Below are 20,026 nucleotides of genomic sequence, written 5' to 3' on the forward strand. Positions count from 1 at the left end.
GTACTCTTTGGCAGAGAAAATACCCTTCGTAGAGGGCTGCCAAGCGCAGAAATCAATATCATCTCTACCCAATGAATAGATCGAATACTATCTTGAACAACCGAAGGTAGAGTACCTAAGTCAAGCCATTCTGAATTTACCAAAAAATCATCAACAGAATTATAGCGAGAACACTTATCCTGATGATCAAGACCCAATCTGTCCGCCACCGATGGAATGATCCACCTATCTGTCCAGAAATTAAGCATTGAAGACTGGCCAATCCACTAAAAGGTCTGGTCCCAAATGGATGAATAAACAAAGTTACAAGAAGACAAAATCGAGGAAGGAGCAATGGTAGCTTTAAGCAAACCGGAGACAGCCAAAAATCTAGACTTCATCAGAGAAATAGCTAGACTGGTGCCTTGAATTAATTCCCAACACATCTTACCCAAGAGAGCTTGGTTAAAGATCCTAAAGTCCTCAATGCCCAAACCTCCACCCTCCAAACTTTTGCAACAAGTCTGCCAAGGAACCGTGATTAGCTTCCTCTGATCAATACAACCCGTCTAAAGGAAATTCCTAACACTTCTATTGAGCTTATTCAACAATCCCACTGGCCACTTATAGATCAAGAATGAGTGAACCAAAGATCCAGTAATAACAGACTTAATTAGAGTTAAACGCCCTGCAAAGGAGAGAGAGCTACCTTTCCACTTGCTAAATTGAGAGAGAAATTTGTCTGTAAGGCTGCTAAGATGACGAGCCCTTGGAGCTCCTTTAAATAGAGGGACTCCTAAGTAACTGAAAGGAAGAGACTCCAAATGGATGCCAAGACAGTGAGCAAGACGAACCCTCCTCGGAGGACTCACCTGAGAAGTTTGTGATGATTAGATAATAAGGGGGTTAATTTATAAAAGAAATAAATATAAGGACAAAATTAACTCTTTTCCCTTTGACTTTTAACACTGTTAATCAATTTGGCATGTGTTTGCTTAATGGAATGAACCTCAAGGTACCATTTTGTAAATTTTTAAACCACAAGGGTGTCGATGAAAAACGGGTGTAACCACAAGGTTTATTTTTGTACTTTTCCCTATAAAATAATACCTAGCAAATTGTAAACTTTATTCTCATCTGCGTCTTTAAAAGCTTGAACCTTATTATCTATTCTAGCCTCTCTAAGCCATTCTCAACAGCTTGAAACAATGCATTTGTTTTGGAAGACTGGTCTATTATCATTATCTTTTACAAAGCACTCTTAAGTAAAGAATCAATCTGTTCTTTCTCCTTAACCAATTGACTCACTATTTCATTCAAATTCTTAGTAATGACATATATGGACAAAATATTTTCACAAAATTTGTACCTAAAACAACTACTATTATAGTTCTTGCTGCTTGAAGGAATTTGAATTCCTTCCTCGATTTTCCCTTCATATGGTATATATCAAAATCATAATCACATATATAGGTAAAGATTTATCCATATCCAAAAATAAAAAGAGATTTCATACTAGATGCTTCATGACCAGAATTATGGTAAGAATGAGAACATAAGACAATCAGATAATGAGTTAATGACCCAAAAGAATTCTCCAACATACTTAAATTCATCAATGACCCAGAAGAATTCACCAAAATATCCCAATTCATCAAGCAACCTACAAACAAGACAAACCTATAAAATTAGAGGACACAAATCTAACATTTTGATTAATTGTGCAGTTGTTTAGATCCATACATGATATATACACATTAATTAAATGATATTTTTTCCTTCCATCTAAGAATTATCTTCTGTTTCACGTTATTGCCTATTTGCAGACTTCATTTTCTTGGCAGGGAAATATTCACAAAAAATGGTGCAAAAAAAATAGCAAAATTTTACTAGCAAATATTGCACTGGTTTCTTAGCAGATGATATCCTTTTGATTATACTGTCTAAACTGAAGCTACTAGAAGCAGCAAGAACTAACATTCTCTCCATTAGAGGAGAAATCTATGGGCATTAAGTACTACTAGGATTTTGAATATAGATGCTTCAGAGTTAATCCCAACTTAGAAAATAATGTTTTGATAAATAATAATAAATTTGCTAAGAAAATCAACCATGTCCTGCAAAAACATGGAGTCAGGATTAAATTCCCCGTGGTTATTTAGAGAAGTGGATAGTTGGATCAACATTGCCATAAAGAATCCCATTAAAAATCAAGAGTCAAACTTACAAGGTTTCAGGCCATTAATGTCATTCGGTTTGAACATTTGGTAAAAAGATGCAGCACAAAAAAAAAATTAAACTTGCAACCAATCACACCATAAACAAAACAATGACACAATTTAAATTAAAAAAAATTCAATTTGACAAAGAAACTATAAAATTATGAATACAGATTCAAAAGAAAAACATATCTCAAATGGAATAATTTCTGCAAAAGGTTTCTAGGAAGTCCCGGGAAGCATCGAAGGATCCAATTGAGCACCTTATTTCACTCACCGATTGGGGGAGATGAAGTTTAGGTTTGGATTTGGAGAGCTCTAGCAGGAGGAAGAAAGCGCAAAGAGAGAAATTGGGTTTGAATTTTGAGAGCTCTAGAAAAAGGAAGAAAGTACAGAAAGAGAAAAATTAGGTTTTCACTTGTCTTTTATATGGTGTTAAATTCCTGGGCACGTTAAAATTTTGAGAAAATTTTGTTCCACGGAACTTATAAAATTTGCCGCTTTTTTGTTTTTAGACAACAATGACAGTTATATACAAATATGTCATCTGACCATTATGTACTTTTTGGTTAAATTATAGTTTCTTAAGGATGACAGACATGTGTCATCGTAAAGCCACATGTAATTTGAGGTTTTTTGCACTTAACCTTTCAAATGGCATAAAATTATTATAGTCTCACGAAAAACATATAGACGATACAATAATAAATGTCTGTCATATATCTTGTGTCATGTGAAAGGGAAAATGATATAGTGAAATTAGCATTATTATAGATTCACAGAACAAAGTCACTCACTTAATTCACTTATTACAATAATCACTATTTGATTAATTATGGGCCCCTTATACTTAGATGACATATGTAACATGGTCCTCGGGCCCAACCGTATTACAAATTTAGAATACAATCATATGTGTTATGGAGGAGTTGAACTCAATTCACATGGTCCGCTACAGATATAATTCAACATATGTTCTTTTGGCTCACATTCTGATAGCATTATCAGCCAAGACCATTTCACATATCCATATAAGCAAGGTCACGTTATTCTCTCTTTCAACCATTATTCAGTTCACGTATGTGCACAAGGCTCAACATGCCACATTTCAGCTCATAACATCACAACTTACTCCATCATATACCTTTTGTATCTATAACAACATATCACAAACATTCACAACATTATTCACATCATTCACATCAGATTCAATCGCATTCCATACTTAACAAAGTCACTAAGCACAATACATTTACACACATATATAAGCAATATGCTTACCACTGAACTTGACTTGAACTATTCTACATGATCGGATGCATGTTCAATTGCACTTTGTCCTCCTAATATCATATAACATTTATATAATTATGAGCAATAAAGTCTCAATGAAAATATGAACTAACATATGTTGTATGATAATTACAAGACACTAACTCGACAATGTTCATACAATCTAATTCTTTTATCTTAAACCCTCACATGACCTACTTGTACACATTCTACCTTAATTCCCTCTATACTAATTCAAATGTCATGCTTCTTGAACCTAATGATACTACATATATATGGGTATAATATATATATTCACATAAAAAAACATTTCTACATAATGTAGAGTATGCAAAAAGGTTATGTCTTATTTCCATCAAAGAAATAGACTACGGATACAAAATTAATTTAAAGAACACAAATAAAAATATACCATCATTATCAAATTAGCATTATCATACATTTAGAGAACAAAGTCACTAAAGTAATTCACTTATTACAATAATCATTATTTGATTAATTATGGTCCTCACTCTACTTAGATGACATATGTAACATGGTCCTTGGGCTCAATCCATATCCCGGATCACAAATTCGGAACAATCATATGTGCTATGGAGGAGTTGAACTCAATTCACGTAGTCCGCTACAGATATAACTCAACATATGTTCTTCCGGCTCACTAATTTTGATAGCACTCTCAACCAGGACCATTTTATATATCCATATAAGCAAGGTCACATTATTTTCTCATTCAACCATTATTCAGTTCAAGTATGTGCACAAGGCTCAACATGCCACATTTCAGCTCATAACATCGCAACTTACTCCATCATATACCTTTCATATCTATCACAAACATTCACAACATTATTTACATCATTCACATTACATTCAATCACATTCAATACTCAACAAAATCACAAACCATAATACATTTATACACATATATAAGCAATATGCTTACCATTACACTTGACTTGATCTATTCTACATGATCGTGTGCATGTTCAATTGCACATTGTCCTCCTAATATCACATCACATTTATATAATTATGACCAATGAAATCTCAATGAAAATATGAACTAACACATGCTTTATGATAATTGCAAGACACTGACTCCACAATGTTCATGCAATTTAATTCTTTTGTCTTAGACCCTCACACGACCTACTTGTTCACATTATGCCTTAAATCCCTCTATACTAATCCAGATTGCTTGTTTCTTAAATCTACTGATAGTAGACATATATGGATATAAATATCAAAAATTTACATTAATATCATCTCTACATAATGTAAGTCATGCAAAAGGATTCTGTCATGTTTCCAGTAAGGAAATAAACTACCCAGCTTTGTACCTACCATAATTAACTCAACCTAGCTCACAACCAACACAATTTCTAGCAAATCCTTTTATAGGCATAACTGATTTAGGAAAAGTAGTAATACACATTCTCTAATTGGGAACCTAAGTAAAAATTTCATCTCAACATGGTTGTCTCACATGACATTCAATTTTCAGGTAGTCATACTCTAACAAGCTTAGCTTCATATATATATTGAATTAAAGCACCATATTTTACAGAGAGTTAGTTAACATACTTCTTTATGCTTCTCAAAATTTGCATTCTAACTAGATGAAAAGTATGACACAAGATGACTAAAAATAGTCCCTTATATTTCTGTTTAGGACACGTGATACATACCTTTCAATTAGACAACCTATAAACAATTTAAATAAACAACAAAACTCAACAAAAGAAATTATTACTTATCTATACCCAATCCTATCATCATACTTAAGGATTTCAGAATCCAAAACCCATGGAAAAAGATGGTAAAACAACCTACTAACCTTTATTGGTGTCTTTCACCTAATATTCTTCATAACTTCACTTGTTTGCCTTAAAAATGGAAGAAAATGAAAGAGTTTTATTTGAAATTTCTTAGGGAATGAAAAAGGAAAGGTTAGAGCCCAGGAATTCAAAAAATTGGGGCTGGAATGATAGGAATGAGATTTGTACATCTTTTTGAATCAAAGAGGTGTAATTTGTCCTAATTGAGTAACAACTCATGCTTAATGAGGTGCTTGCTTACCAAACTTCAACTTCGGCCCTATTTAACTCTAATTTAACCAATTAAGATCATATTTGTTCATTCATTTAAGTCCTAACTCAATTATCTCACTGACCAATCATTACATTTTAACAATGCACTAATCACACCTTAATCGCATTATGCATATGAAACTTCTAGTGAAAATGAGATGAATCTAAAATGTATGTATATTAATCATGAATACATATATGAATGCATGATGAATTATATATTAGGATTTTAGGGATGTTACACCACTGACCTCACTTAGTGAACCGGTTGCTGATTCCATCGACCATCCATCTCTAAAAGATCTTGAACCAAGCATGTTGGTAGCGTAAAGGAAACTAGACTAAAAGGAATAAGATTTACATCGCCAAGAAGCCACGAATGATCCCAAATACTAACAGTAGCCCCATTCTCTATTTTACATCAGAGACCTTTCTTAAGGATCTCTCGGTCAGCCAAAATGCTACACTAGATATATGAAGTATTATGACCTAAATCCGCCTAAAGAAAATTAATGGAAGGATTATAATGAGCCCTAAGCACTCGAGCAATGAATGAAAATGGATCTTGTAATATGCGTCAGCCTTGCTTTGCCAAAAGGGCTATATTAAAGTCATGGATGTTCCTGTACCGCATTCTTCCTTGATCGTTTGGACGATAGAGCCTATGCCAATTTTTCCAATGGATACATGATGAGATATTATTCAAAGATTTCCACTGGATCTAATTCAAGATTTTATTCACGTCTTCACATAATTGATTAGGCATTAGGAAGACACTCAAGATACATGTGGGAATTGACTGAAGATACATGGATAATGCCCGCTCTTTCCTACTTCGTAAGGAGATAGTATGGGCCTTCTTTGTAGATAATTAAGAAACATAAACAGAAATAATGACTCACCATGTCTAAGCCCTCCGGATGGAATAATATGCCCAAGCTCACGCCCCCATGGGTGATTTTATAGCTGACCGAAGTAACACATATCATAAGCCACTTTATCCATTGAGGATGAAAACCCAACTGAACCATCATATTCTGAAGGAAAACTCATTCTACTATATCGTACACCTTGCTTATTCCTAGTTTGAGAGTCGCCATTCTTTTCTTGCTTTGTCTCTTACACTTCATCTTGTGAATAATCGCATAGGTCACTATACTGTTGTCCTAATTAACCTACCCAATAGGAAATAAGTTTATCTATCAGAGATCACTGAAGGAAGCACTTTTTAAAAAAATTCGCAATCATCTTAGAAATAATCTTGAATAACACATTAATTACATAAAGCTATAGAACGCAAGTCAGAGACTAGTTCCACATCAGACGTTTTGGGAATAAGAACAATAAGAGTATCGTTCAAGTGAGGAGGGAGCTGAGATCGATTAAGGATAGCAAGGTTGCCTGAACCAATATCAAGCCCTACTATATGCCAAAATTGCATTGAGGTTTGGCCCATTTGGGTTGGGGATTTTGTCTGGATGCATCGAAAAGCAGGATGATTGAACCTCTTCAGTACAAAAGGGCGATAATAACTTATCATTAATTTATGTAGTCATCGGAGGATGGACCAGAGAAAGGATATGAGCCGCATCACTACCATTGCTTAAGAAAATCGATTGGAAGTACTTGGTTGAAATAGAATCGAGGCTATTATCCCAACCATACCACTCGCCTTGATCATTACGAAGTTTTAAAAAAAAAAGAATTATTGCGCTTTCTAGCCGAGGCATGAACATGAAAGTATTTCGAGTTTAAATCTCCCTCTGCATCCAAAATAGTTTAGCTTTCCCTCTCCAAAAGTCTTCTTGTTGCTTGAGTATTTTGACATATTCAGCTGATGTTTTTTAATTTTTTTATCTGAAATATTTTTTATTTTAATATAACTAAATTTGCAGATTTAGTATTGAAATAATATTACAATTGAAATACTTTTTTTCGGTAGATAAAAGAAAATTAACTATTACGTTTCTGCATTCCACGACACAAATGGTAAAATACACAATTAAGAAGACAAAGTATTATTGTTATTTTTTTATGTACCTCCAATTAACAAAGTGATTTAATTAATAAAATGGTTAATCTTTTTTCTAAAGTAATTTCAAATTTATAGTAAATATAAGTAAAACAAAATATAGTGAGGTTTTCTAGTTATAAAAAAAAATTCGTGTTTATTTTATTGTATTTTCTTGGTAAAAAAAAGTATATTTATTTCATAATATGTTAAAAAGATAAATTTGTATAGGATAGAGGCAGTATAATTTGAAATATTTAATCACTTTTTGAGTAACCCAATCAAAATCCACTCAAGTGGTTAAGCGTTTAAAGTCACTTAATTTAAATATCACGAATTCGAATTCTAATATACGAAAAAACTTTAATTATAAAAAAATCCACTTAGAGCATAAATCAATCTCAAATCGAGTAATTATTAAAAAATCATGACTATATATAGAATATACGACCCAATAAAGATCTCATTGACACATTATTTATGATTATGGACCCGTTTATTTTATGTTGCTGTTGGAAAAAGCTGCTTTTCCAAAAAGCACGGATCATTGCTTTTGTAAAATGCTACTTCTCAGGTGTAAAAGGCAAAGCCAAACACCTAAAACTATCTTTTTTAAAGTGAAAAGGAAAATAGAAGCATGAAAATGAGCAACCAAACTGATATAGTATAGTTTGGTTCACGCAAGAGTAACAGAATAGAATACAAAAGGGAAACGAGAAGAAAGGAATGGAATGACCCTAAATTTCATTGTCTGCTTGTTTTGGTTCCGGAAAGATAATGATATACCATTGATTCCCTTTATGGTTGTTTGACTCAATGTGATAATAAACTAGAGTAGAGGATTGTTTTTAACAGTAATTTTTATAAATACATGTTATGCATTAACAAATTAATTACATATAAATATATAAATTAAAATCAATTACTTCAACCAATAAAATCAAAACACTGTGAAACAAAGAAAACTAAAATAAAATGCATAAAAATTATATTAAAAAGTTATTTAAAATAAATATTAAAATTGAATATTATAAAAAAGAAAATAATTATTTTAAAATAATTAAAAATAAATATTAAAACTGAATATTATGATAAAATAAAAAAATTGGTTAAAATTGGGAGGTCTGGGCATTAGGAAAGCCAAAGATAATAATAAAGTCTTATTAATGAAACTTCTGTGGCGGATGTGGCAGTCTCCTTCAGCTCTGTGGGTCCAACTCTTATGCGGGAAATACCGGAAGGATAAGGTGTTTGGGGGGCCTAAGGATAGAGTGGCTAATTGTTCCTTTCTATGGAAAGGCATTAGTGCAATTTTTGCTGAATTTTGTTCTGGGATTGGGTGGAATGTGGGAAATGGCAGGTCCATCAGATTTTGGAAGGATATTTGGGTAGGTAAGAAGCCTTTATTGGAGATTTGTACTTCCTTGCCTCCGATGGACATTCAGGACTGGAGGATTGCTGATGTGGTGGATTCTGAGGGTGAGTGGATTTGGGATAAATTTGAGTCCTACCTCAGTCTGGAATCGCTCCTTACTATCAGAGGTGTTCACATTAGTAATCAAATTGAGGACAAGGATAGTTACTGTTGGGCGCTGACTAACAATGGGGCCTATTCTAAATCTTCTTTTCAGGCGTTCTATCAGGATTTGGATTCTCCGTTCCCTGGGGTGTGGAAACCGATTTGGGCCTTAAAAGTGTTGTACCGTATTAGGAGTTTCATGTGGTTGGGGGCTAGGAATAGATTGCTTACTAATTCGGATAGAAAAAGGAGGCACCTGGTGGATTCTGGAGCCTGTGGCAGATGCAGAGGGTTTGAGGAAACTTTGTGTCATGCTCTCAGGGATTGTGAGAGAAGTAAGGAGGTTTGGAGGAGAATTCTCCCTAGGGATGTGCTACCTTCCTTTTTAGCCCATTCTGAAAATGATTGGTTTGTTGATGGAATTAAAGGGATTCTTCTGCCTGGAAATCAAGATGTCCTTCTTTTTGTGGTGGTCTGCCATCAGATTTGGAAATGGCGGAACGAGGAGATCTTTAGAGGAGGAGTGGTGTCTCAGCCTAATGTCCTTGAGTTCTTTTCTAAGAAGATTAGTACCTTGGTTGAGAGTTTTGTTGATGACCCCTTACCTAGGGATGTTCAGAGGAGGGAGGTCAATCTTTTAGGCTGGTGTAAGCCGAGGGAAGGGGTGGTTAAACTCAACACTAATGGTTCTTGTCTAAGAGACGGAAGAATTGCCGCAGGAGGGGTCCTTAGAGACGATGGTGGCAGGTGGGTTTCTGGCTTCTCTCAGAATTTGGGGGATTTTCTCGGGCTTGAAACTTGCTAAGGAGCTTGGGGTGAAGAAGCTTCTTGTTGAATCGGATAACCAAGAAGCGGTTAAAATGATTTCTGAGGGCAATGCTGTTTGCTGGAATAACCTGATCATTATTAAAAGCATTAAGAGGATTGGTTCCTCCTTTGAGTCTATTAGGTTTGCTCATATTTATAGGGAGCAGAACCGTGTTGCGGACCGTCTTGCGATGGAAGGGCACTCTAGTGTGTTGGGTCTTTCTACCTTCTCTTCCCCGCCGGTCTTCATCTCTTCTTTGATCTTGGAGGATGTGGTGGGGGTCAGTTTTCCTAGGCTGATCCCGGGTTGAGCGGTTTTTTATTTTTGTTTTTTTTTCTTTTCCTTTCCTACCAAAAAAATAATAATAAAGACCAAAATGAAAATTAAAAAGTAAAATTTGATTAAAAATATTTTTCAACGAAAAAATAAAAACATATGAGTGCAAGAATTAAAAGTGAAATTAATCAATAACAATAACGCTTTAGTCCTGAAATGGTTCGGGGTCGGCTAACATGAATCGTTATACAAAATCGTGAAGTCAAATCGCGTCAGCGACATAAATTCTCTCCCTCCACTTTGTCCTACCCACTATCATATTATCCCCAATCCCTAATAAACTCATACCACTCTCAATCACCCTTTTCCAAGTTTGCTTAGGCCTTCCCCTACCCCTCACCATTGCATCCCTTTGCCACTCTTCAATCCTTCTAACCGGTGTATCAAACGTTATTCGTCTTACATGGCCAAACCACCTTAGTCGATTTTCTCTCATTTTATTCTCAATAGATGTAACCCCTACTTTCGTTCTGACTATTTCATTCCTCACCCAATCCTTTTTCATATGGTCACACATCCATCGCAACATAGCATCTCCGCCATCGACATCTTATGAATGTGATAGTGTTTCCCTATCCAAAATTTCGTACCATATAACAATGTAGGCTTAATTGCCGCGCAGTAGAATTTTTCTTTCAATCTATTAGGCATGCCAGGATCGCAAAGGAAAACTCATAGCACTCTTCCACTTCAACCAACCAGATTTAATCTTATGAGCAACATCTCCATCCAATTCTCCATCTGTTTGAATAATAGACCTTAAATAACGGAAACAATTCGAGCCTCGAACAACCCTCCTATCCAGGGTGATTGTCCCTACCTCCTTACTTCTGTCGCCACCAAACTTATACTCCAAATATTCCGACTTACTTCTGCTCAACTTAAAGCCTTTAGATTCCAAAGTTTGTCTCTATAATTCCAACTTACTCTCCACGTCTTCTTTAGTCTCATCAACCAACACAATATCATCTGCAAACAACATGCATCATGGTATACCGTCTTGAAGTAACCTTGTTGTTCGTCCATAACGACGGTAAAAAGGAATGGGCTAAGTGAGAATCTTGATGCACTACAATCGTAATAGGAAACTCTTCAGTCTTCCCAACACTAGTACACACACTTGTGCACGCTCCCTTATACATGTCCTTTATGATGTGAATATATTTTCACGAAATGTCTTTCCTTATTAAATTCCACCAAAGTACTTCTCTTGGTACGTTATCATATATCGTCTCCAAGTTAATGAAAGCCATATGCAAATCTTTCTTCTTCCGATAGTGCTCCATTAATTGTCTCATTAGATGAATGGCCTCCATAGTTGATTTTTCCGGTATTAAGCCAAATTGGTTTTCCGAGATCTTCACATTTCTCCTTAGCTTTTGTTTGATCTCTCGCTCCCAAAGTTTCATAGTGTGACTCAAAAGTGAAAACCTTAAAGGGGAGTTTGGTTAGCAAAAGGGTAAGGGAATGGAATCAAGAAAGGGAAACAAGGAGAAAGGAATGGAATGACGATTGAATTCCTTTATCTATTTGTTTCAGTTCCATAAAGGAATATGAGACTCTTAGAACAAGTGAGGTAAGAATATCTTCCTCTTGCTATGTCCAGAGCATAGGAGGAGACTGGAAGATTCTTTCAAACTAGGAAGGCTTCTTAGAGTTAGGCTAGTCATATGAGCTTGCTATGAGAGTGAAACGAGTAGAGGTCCTTGGAACGCTTTAACAAGGCCGTTACGGAGATGCCCGCTGCTCGCGATCATACTCTGATTCACTTTGTGGTTGTTTGGTTCAAACGAGGTAATAAATCAGAGTTGTGTTTTTAACAAAAATTCTATACATACATGTGTCTCTATTAACAAAATATAAAAATTAAAATCAATTAATTTAACCGTTAAAATCAAAAGATGATGAAATAGAGGAAACTGAAATAAAATTAATCAAAGAAAATGTATAAACATTATATTTTAAAAATAAAATAATTATTTTAAAATAATTAAAAATAAATATTAAAACTGAATAATATGGTAAAATAAAAGAATTTGGTCAAAATTATTTTCAGGGTAAGAAAGTTAAAATAAATAAGTACAAGGATAAAAAATAAAATTAATTTAGGGATAAAAGAATAAAAATAAATAAGTATAAGGATCAAAACAAAAATCAAAAAGTAAAATTCAGTTAAAATATTTTTTGAGGAAAAAATTTAAAAATATATAAATACAAGGATCAAAAGTGAAATTAATCAAAGGATAGAAAAGTAAAAATAAAAAATATATTGACTAAAATAAAAATTAAAAATTAAAAATTAAAATAGATAGTAAAATGGAAATTTATAAGGAGGATAGAAGTTCAAGTTAGTATGAAAGAGGAAAAAGAATAAAAAATCTTAAGAATGGAAAATGAGATTAGAGGAATTATGGGTAAATTCAAAACTTGAAAAAAAAAAGGCAGGGAATGATTGAATTAATAAAACAAACACTAACAAATGGAATGAAACATCATTTTTCATTTACTCTTTCCTGAAACACCCAAAACAAACGGCCCCATAATGAAATTAAAGGAGTTTGAGATAAATCCAAAAAAAAAAAAATTGTGTTAATAAAACAAACACCAACAATAAAAATAAGACCTCATATTTCCCTTATCATTTCTTAAAACCTCTCAAAACAAACGTCCTCTTATTATCTAACTTGCGGATCTCCGCAATTTACTTTTCTACAGATTTCCCAAGCTGGACCAAACCTCAAATAAAGCCCATATCGGTTATCACTGATATCAGGACCAATATTGCAATACCGAGATACTACATCAAAATTAACTTAATCCATCCAGTTTTAACTACAAGCTGTTTACAAGGTCATCTAAGAAATACTCTCCGTCCACAAGCACAAATATAGTTTCACACTTCACAAGTTAAGAAACGCCCTCAATTAATGAATACAACATTTAATTTATTCTTAAAATATAGTAGAAAATTTCTAGCTGTGTAATTAAATTGGTCAAAATAATAATTTATGTCTACATACAAAAGGAGAGTATCAATTTATTAATTTTATACAACATTTTATGTTATCTATGTATGTTTAACAATTTTTCTCAAATTTATCCTTTATCTACTCTAGAAAAAATTAGTATTAAAGAAAATTTTAACAGCAGAAAGAAGATTTATACAAAAGTAAATCAATCATTTAAATAGCATGACTAAGAATAGTGCCTTAATCTAATTAGTTTTGTTCTTTTTCTTTTACTTGAATAGTGATTATTTATAATATAAGAAAGTGGTCCTACTAGAAATATATCACAACAACGTGTTTAATTCAAATGGGATACTTTTCTCTCCACATATCACTTTCTGTCTGTCTGGTAAGATATTCCATTATTGACTAGGGTCTTCCATAAGAAGACCAAAGCATAGCTAACGACCCAATATTGCACTGCTCATAAAATTGACAAAGAACAAAAAGGGCCCCAAAAGCAGCATAGGCCGGATAGTCGGACAAGTTGACAAGGCAGTCAAGCTAGAGTCGTATGGAATTACAACTAAATCATTTTTGTCAAAATAAACTTTAAATATGTCACATTTTCACATAACATATCACAGATAAATTACATAACATATCCTAATTTTAAAAATTTAGACATTAATTCATAAATTCTAAATCCTACAAAATATATTCTAAACTCATAACTTATATATCTTAGTCCTTAAAATATATTAAACATAATTATTTATTTAACTTGACATAATTTAAATTATTATTTGACATAGATATAAATAGTTTTTAAAAAATGAATTTAATCTAGTGGTAACAGACCACATTCACTTGGTCGGTCACTGACCAAGTGAAAACCACCGTTTCTATGTAAACTTCTCTATTCTTAACTATTACTATAACTATTACTATCTGACCAGATGAAAACCACCATTTCTATGTAAACTTCTCTATTCTTAACTATTACTAAACCTTGGACACGAAGAGTCTTAATTTAATTATGACCAATGGCACGGATATCAAAAATGTTATTTCTAGAATTAATGTCTTTAGCTTTATGTAATTGTGCGCAAAAAAAAAAAAAAAAACCCACCCCATATACTTTGAAAATACCATATTTACCCTCTGAATTTACTTAAATCGATCTATTAAACCCCCTCAACTTTCTTAAATGACCTATTTGCTTCTAAATTTGCTTTAAGTTATGCACATTACCTTGTACAAAATATCATCTTGCTCTGCCCCCTAAATTATAAGGGTCAATATAGGTCACTTTTCAAAAAGTTGAGGTAAATGGAATGTTTTTAGAATATAGGGGACAATAGACTTTTCTAAATGTACATAAGGCCTTATTTCTAAAACATAAACATTAGTAGTGTGTGTGCAACATAGATGACTAGAGACTTGCAAACCGAACATCAGGGTTCACATACACCAACAACAAAAAGCATACAGTAATGGCTCTCTTATCGATGCCCGAAAACTGCTCTTTTCCAGCATATACCCACAAGGAGCAGTCCCTCACTCACTCACTCACTCACGGCCTGTCTTAAAAGGAACTATTCATAAAACGCAAGCCTACTCCCAAACTAAAAGCAAGAAATTTGAATTGAAGGATAATTTGGTCCTAAGTTGGCTAGTGGAATCAATTTAGTTCCAATCAAATCCAAATTACCAATTTGAACCTTCAACTTAACATACAATACAAGTCAAATCAATTCAAAATAATAGAATGAGAAAACGACACATATCACATAAGTACCAATTATATACTAACATGTATTATATTTGGACTGATGATATCAAGTTGATACCTAAACTTGATTTGGGACTAAATTGATACTACTAACCAAAGTTCAGCGGCGAAATTGATCCTTTATCCTAAGAAAATTGAAGAATTTCAAAGCCAATCAATAATCAAACGGCCCAAAACAATCAAAGGAGAGAAAACCTGGATCTCAGTTCACAATCTAGTTCCTGCACTGCGGCATTTCCCCCTAACTTCTCAGAACAGGAATCATGTTCTCATTGATAAAGAATAAAAAAGCTAAGTATACCTTCCCCCCCAGTCAATATGTTATAAAGACTATATTACATGAAGCAACGAAGAAATATGATGCAGCAATTCCTAACAATACCATGTCACGTACAAACGTTCAAAACTCCATTTTAACACATACTAAGTTTACAAATGTCCAAGTTCCAAAATCATAGTCTAAACTGAAACGCATTCGTTACTTACTACTGCCAGGGGCTATTAAGAAGTCAGCGAGCCCTGCCTGCTCACAGCACCTGCAAACATCAATGGGTATAGAATATATCAGGAGCTAAGTGGTGGGTGCACATAGTATCCTCTACACATTTTTATGAGATCTAATTTCAGGACAAATCAATTCAAAGCAAGTTCCAGATTACAGTTTCTCTAGATTAGGCTATGAATTTCTGACATGGCAACACGATTACAGAGATGGCAAATTTGACACAATTGTCATTTTTGTGTCATTTATGTCATATACTATCATGTGCAATACATAGGTCACATAACACAATTACGATGCAATAACCCGTTTTAACACCCCTACTCTAGATTCTATAGTGTAGGCAATCAAGTGTCAATATGATCATTGAACATAGCATGGAACAAGTTAGGCTTCTATAAGATAGAGAGCAATTAAAATGACCTATAGAACCCAGAGAATTACATTAAAATCATAACCTATGTATGGGTGCAGGAAAAGAACACCGCAATGACAAAAAAAGCATTTATTTTAACTCATAACTCGAGGTTTCTTCAGGAAGAAGAAATTACTCTACAGCTGTATTGCCCAGATAAGGAAATCGTTACGGATGTGCACACGGACAAGGACTCAGGAAAACGTTATGTCAGAAAAGTATAGGACACAGATATGTAGGAGAAACGTCTCAATAATAAAATTATAGGGTTATATTTATGAACATTAAAATTATAAAAACTATAACAAAATAATTAATACATTTATATTAGTAATTACATGATTATATAATGAACAAAATCAAACTCAATAATGGATAATATCAAATGACCTAAATGATGGAGTGATGGATAACACCATAAGGAGTTGCGACCTAGTAGTACATGCCGTACTATGTGCCCAAAAGTTTAGTGTCAGAAACATGTTGGACACAGGGAACGCCAGAGTCTTTAGCGTGTCCATGCATCATAGCTCTACGGTTCATGGGAGATTTAGAAAATGTAAGGGGCAGTATTGGTGTAAGTTAAATAATTAATAGAAGTGAGGCTACCCCCCAAATCCGGTACAAATGGCATGGACAAAAAGAACTCACCCATATCCCAAACATATTAATACGAGATACATGAACTCTAGGGAGTAGGTTGTATACTGAAAAATAAATAATAACACCAAAGCTAAAAAAGAGAATATTAGAGATTACTTCAATTATTTACATTTTGGGGAAGAACATATGTGGTAGACAATTAATTATCTATTAGTTCTCTTAATCAAAATTCATATGTAACTCAATTTCATTTAAGCACAAAATAAGTAGGTTTAATCTAACTAGTCAGGGACAAGCGCACCTGTACAGCTACTTATCAGCACAACTACTAGTTCACAAAGAGCATGCTTCAACAGCTTAGGCTCTTTGGCACTGGACATCGATCCTGTTGAGCAATTCTGTGTAGGAGGATGTTAATGCAAGATCCAGTGGATTACTCTCATTATAAAGTTTACTGCCACAATCTTCCATGTACCCAACATCATCATAGCCACTTTCAACCGGTTGGTTCATGTGAATGATCTTACCAAACAACTGAAATGAACTTATACCGACTTTTGTTGAACTACAGCCCTGGTTTCTGACAAGTTCAGAACCAAAAGAATGCACACTGCTCTGACTGTCTGGTGAAAAGTTTTCTGATTGTGAACTGCCAATGTTCAGCTCAGTAGACACCGTTTTCAACTTTGGCACCATCTTGTTGTCAAAAACAGTATCACTACACAATTGTGGAGGATTCTCACTTAAGAAATTGGATAAACTGAAAAAAGGATTTTGCCTGGCTCCCTGCATGCCAGCAGGAAAAGAGTGATAATTCAACAAGGGTTGGTTCAAGCTATCCATTGTTGAATTGGTTAGTCCTGACATAGGAAAGAATAGATCTGCATCTCCATCTGTCAGAAACCCAGAATTCTCAGGAAACTTGGATTTTTTTGCGGGAGGGAAAGCAGCATGAATAGGTGGTGTGGGAGTCATATACTCAACTTGCCAAGGGCTCAGTCTCTTTGCATTCTGCAGAACTTCAGGTTCATCCCATGTGATCTGTGTTACAGAGAGTGAGAGGAGGGATACTAGTAAATAAGTTAATTGGATTTGTAAACTTTTTAACCACATATATCAGTATCAAATTTCATGACAGCATTCTCATAACTGTTTAGTCGTTTCATATATTAGAATTTACATTAATAGCACCCCATCCAAACAGGGGGATTATGTACTATGATACTCCAGTTATCGAACATTAGAACTAAAATAAAATAAAGTTGGAAAAAAAAAAACAACACCATCAACATGGAAAAAAGATTACTTCAACATACAGACAAGACAAGAAAAAGAAAATAACTCTCATGCAATGTATTATTACCTCAAGATTTTAAGCTCATTTAGCCAGCTATCAGCTGATATTAATCAATTGTTAAAAAATAGAACATGTGAATGAAGGCATACAAGTAAGAAAGTGACTTTATAATAAAGCACCACATCAGAAAAATTTAGAAATAAAGTCACAGGAAAAGAAAACCAAAATGTACGTAATTCAAAAAGTAAAACACCACAAAACAGCAATCCTGCGTCCAATGAAATCCAATTCTTAAAAATGATGCTACATTGAAAATTAATGCCGCTTGATTTCTTCTTATGAGCATGACCATTATTATCAATTGTAGGATCAAGTGCTAACTTAATCACAGGAAAAGAGATTTATTATGTGCAGTGTATATATTACCTCTGAGGAAAATTATTTCAGCATTCAAACCATCTCAAAGATCAAGTAATTGAAAAATTGTACATATGCTATTATCTCTAAAATACACTACAATACAGATAGATGTATCAAGATCTAATATGGCAATCAGTTTCCAATCATTACACAAAATAACAATAAACCGGATCTAGACTGACGAAAATCAGAGAAACGGTAAATGCATACCTCAAGCATGCGCCAAGGAGAGCCCCGCCATGGCCCACTGTCTGGCACACCCGCAGATGAAACTGACCCCTGAAAGTACGTCGTCCTGGAAGAGTCCTCCGTCTCCACTCCCAGCTTCACTCTCATCCCAGGCGTCCAACAAACATTGAACGCTCCCTCCACCAACTCAGCCCCGACCACAAACTCCGAATGCACCCCTGCCTTCGGGTAATAGACGACTTCAAATGGCAGGCCCTGAGCTGCCTTCTCCGCCGCCTCTAGAACAGCCTCCGGCGAAACTTTTGCTCTTCCAGTCCTGGTGAATCCGCCGTCCTTAACCTTCATTTTCGCATCTCCAGAATTCCCGTAACCAATCTGCTCCCGCCACCTAGCAGAATCCCCACCACTGTTAAACTTCACAGCCCTTCGTACTCCTATAAACATCTCCCCCGCCATATTCCTCATAAAAACCACCGAATCACCAGCAATCAACTTCTTATGATTCACAAACTTACTCCATCCAGTGGTTAACAAGTGCCTACGTGGCGTACCTCGATAAATGTGCCTGAAATCCCACAAAGTCCCGTGGATATCGGTAACCGTTAGGGTTTGCACCGGCGGCTCCGCATGGTAGTTCAACGGCGGAAAGATCGAATCCGCACAGAACCTCGGAACAGAGAAACCGCCGCCATTGTTAGCATCGGACGGCGTCAGAGTCTTCGCAAACGCCACAATCTTATCCTCCTCCTCGTCATCACCACCACCTCGATCAAAACGAGCGGAAGACGATTCCACAAAAGACAGAGAAGAAGAAGAAGAATCAACAACGGGAAAGATAAGGAACTTGGCATAAACCTCATCGGTAACAAGATCAGCAAGCAATTGAACATCAGAGACATGGCAGGGGAAAAAAGGCCTGGAAATAGCAAGAGGAGAGAGTAAAGAAGGAGACGAAGAAGAGGAGGCATGCTCGAGATGACCTTGAGGGAAGTAATAAACCCTAGAATTAGCCGTCGGGATATGAACAGATGAACCAGCGCATGCTCGCCAAATCCGGAGGTCGATGGGGCGGAGAGGATCGCCGGAAGGCGGAAGCAACGGCGGCATTGGGGAGATAGATAGGTAGGGGTTTTATGGAGATTGTTGGATGAACATAGATTTGTTGTGTAAAATCTGTACAGAGAGAGTGTGAGAATGAGTGAGTGTCTGAGAGAGAGTGCCGTATAGGGGTCGGAGAACGGGCACGGAAGCAAAAGCTGGGGGAGGAGTTAGAAAGGACGATTTTGATTGGTTGGAGATATTTACGGTTTTAGCCCACGAACGCTAACTAACTTTAGGAATGTCAAGGACTAGACATCCTTCTTCTCAACGTTCTTTATCCCCGCGTGTATCTCACGCTCTTGTCCCTCATTAATTAATCTGATATCATTTTTAATTAATAACCAAGTGTTTCATTAAATGATAATGTCAAAATTTGTTATTGCTATTTTTAGGCAAGTGTAGACTTAATCTCGAATATATGAAATCATAAAATTTTATCTTAAAATCTCTAACATTAATTTACTTCCTTTTAAGAGAAATTTTGAAAGTAATAACGAT

The 20,026-nt window shown here is 34.9% G+C and overlaps 1 protein-coding gene across 1 annotated transcript; it reads right to left on the reverse strand.

Annotated features, from left to right (window-relative positions):
* Positions 1-15,336: 15,336 nt before the first annotated feature.
* Positions 15,337-19,710, reverse strand: LOC136200836 (auxin response factor 17). The gene is made up of 3 exons (XM_065991312.1): positions 18,449-19,710; positions 16,823-17,562; positions 15,337-15,537 (listed from the first exon to the last, which is right to left on the reverse strand). The coding sequence occupies exons 1-2, from the start codon at positions 19,532-19,534 to the stop codon at positions 16,879-16,881; spliced, it is 1,770 nt and encodes a 589-aa protein (XP_065847384.1). The 5' UTR covers positions 19,535-19,710; the 3' UTR covers positions 15,337-15,537; positions 16,823-16,878.
* Between the last annotated feature and the right edge of the window lie 316 nt (positions 19,711-20,026).

Source organism: Euphorbia lathyris, chromosome 7, assembly GCF_963576675.1.
Source record: "Euphorbia lathyris chromosome 7, ddEupLath1.1, whole genome shotgun sequence".
NCBI lineage: Eukaryota > Viridiplantae > Streptophyta > Magnoliopsida > Malpighiales > Euphorbiaceae > Euphorbia > Euphorbia lathyris.

Bases quoted from the DNA above. Each gene is read 5' to 3' on its own strand.
- LOC136200836 (XM_065991312.1), bottom strand. From the start codon at position 19,534: ATGCCGCCGTTGCTTCCGCCTTCCGGCGATCCTCTCCGCCCCATCGAC. The intron at 17,563-18,448 runs GTATGCATTTAC...TCTGTAACACAG, and splicing joins CTCCTTGGCGCATGCTTGAG to ATCACATGGGATGAACCTGA.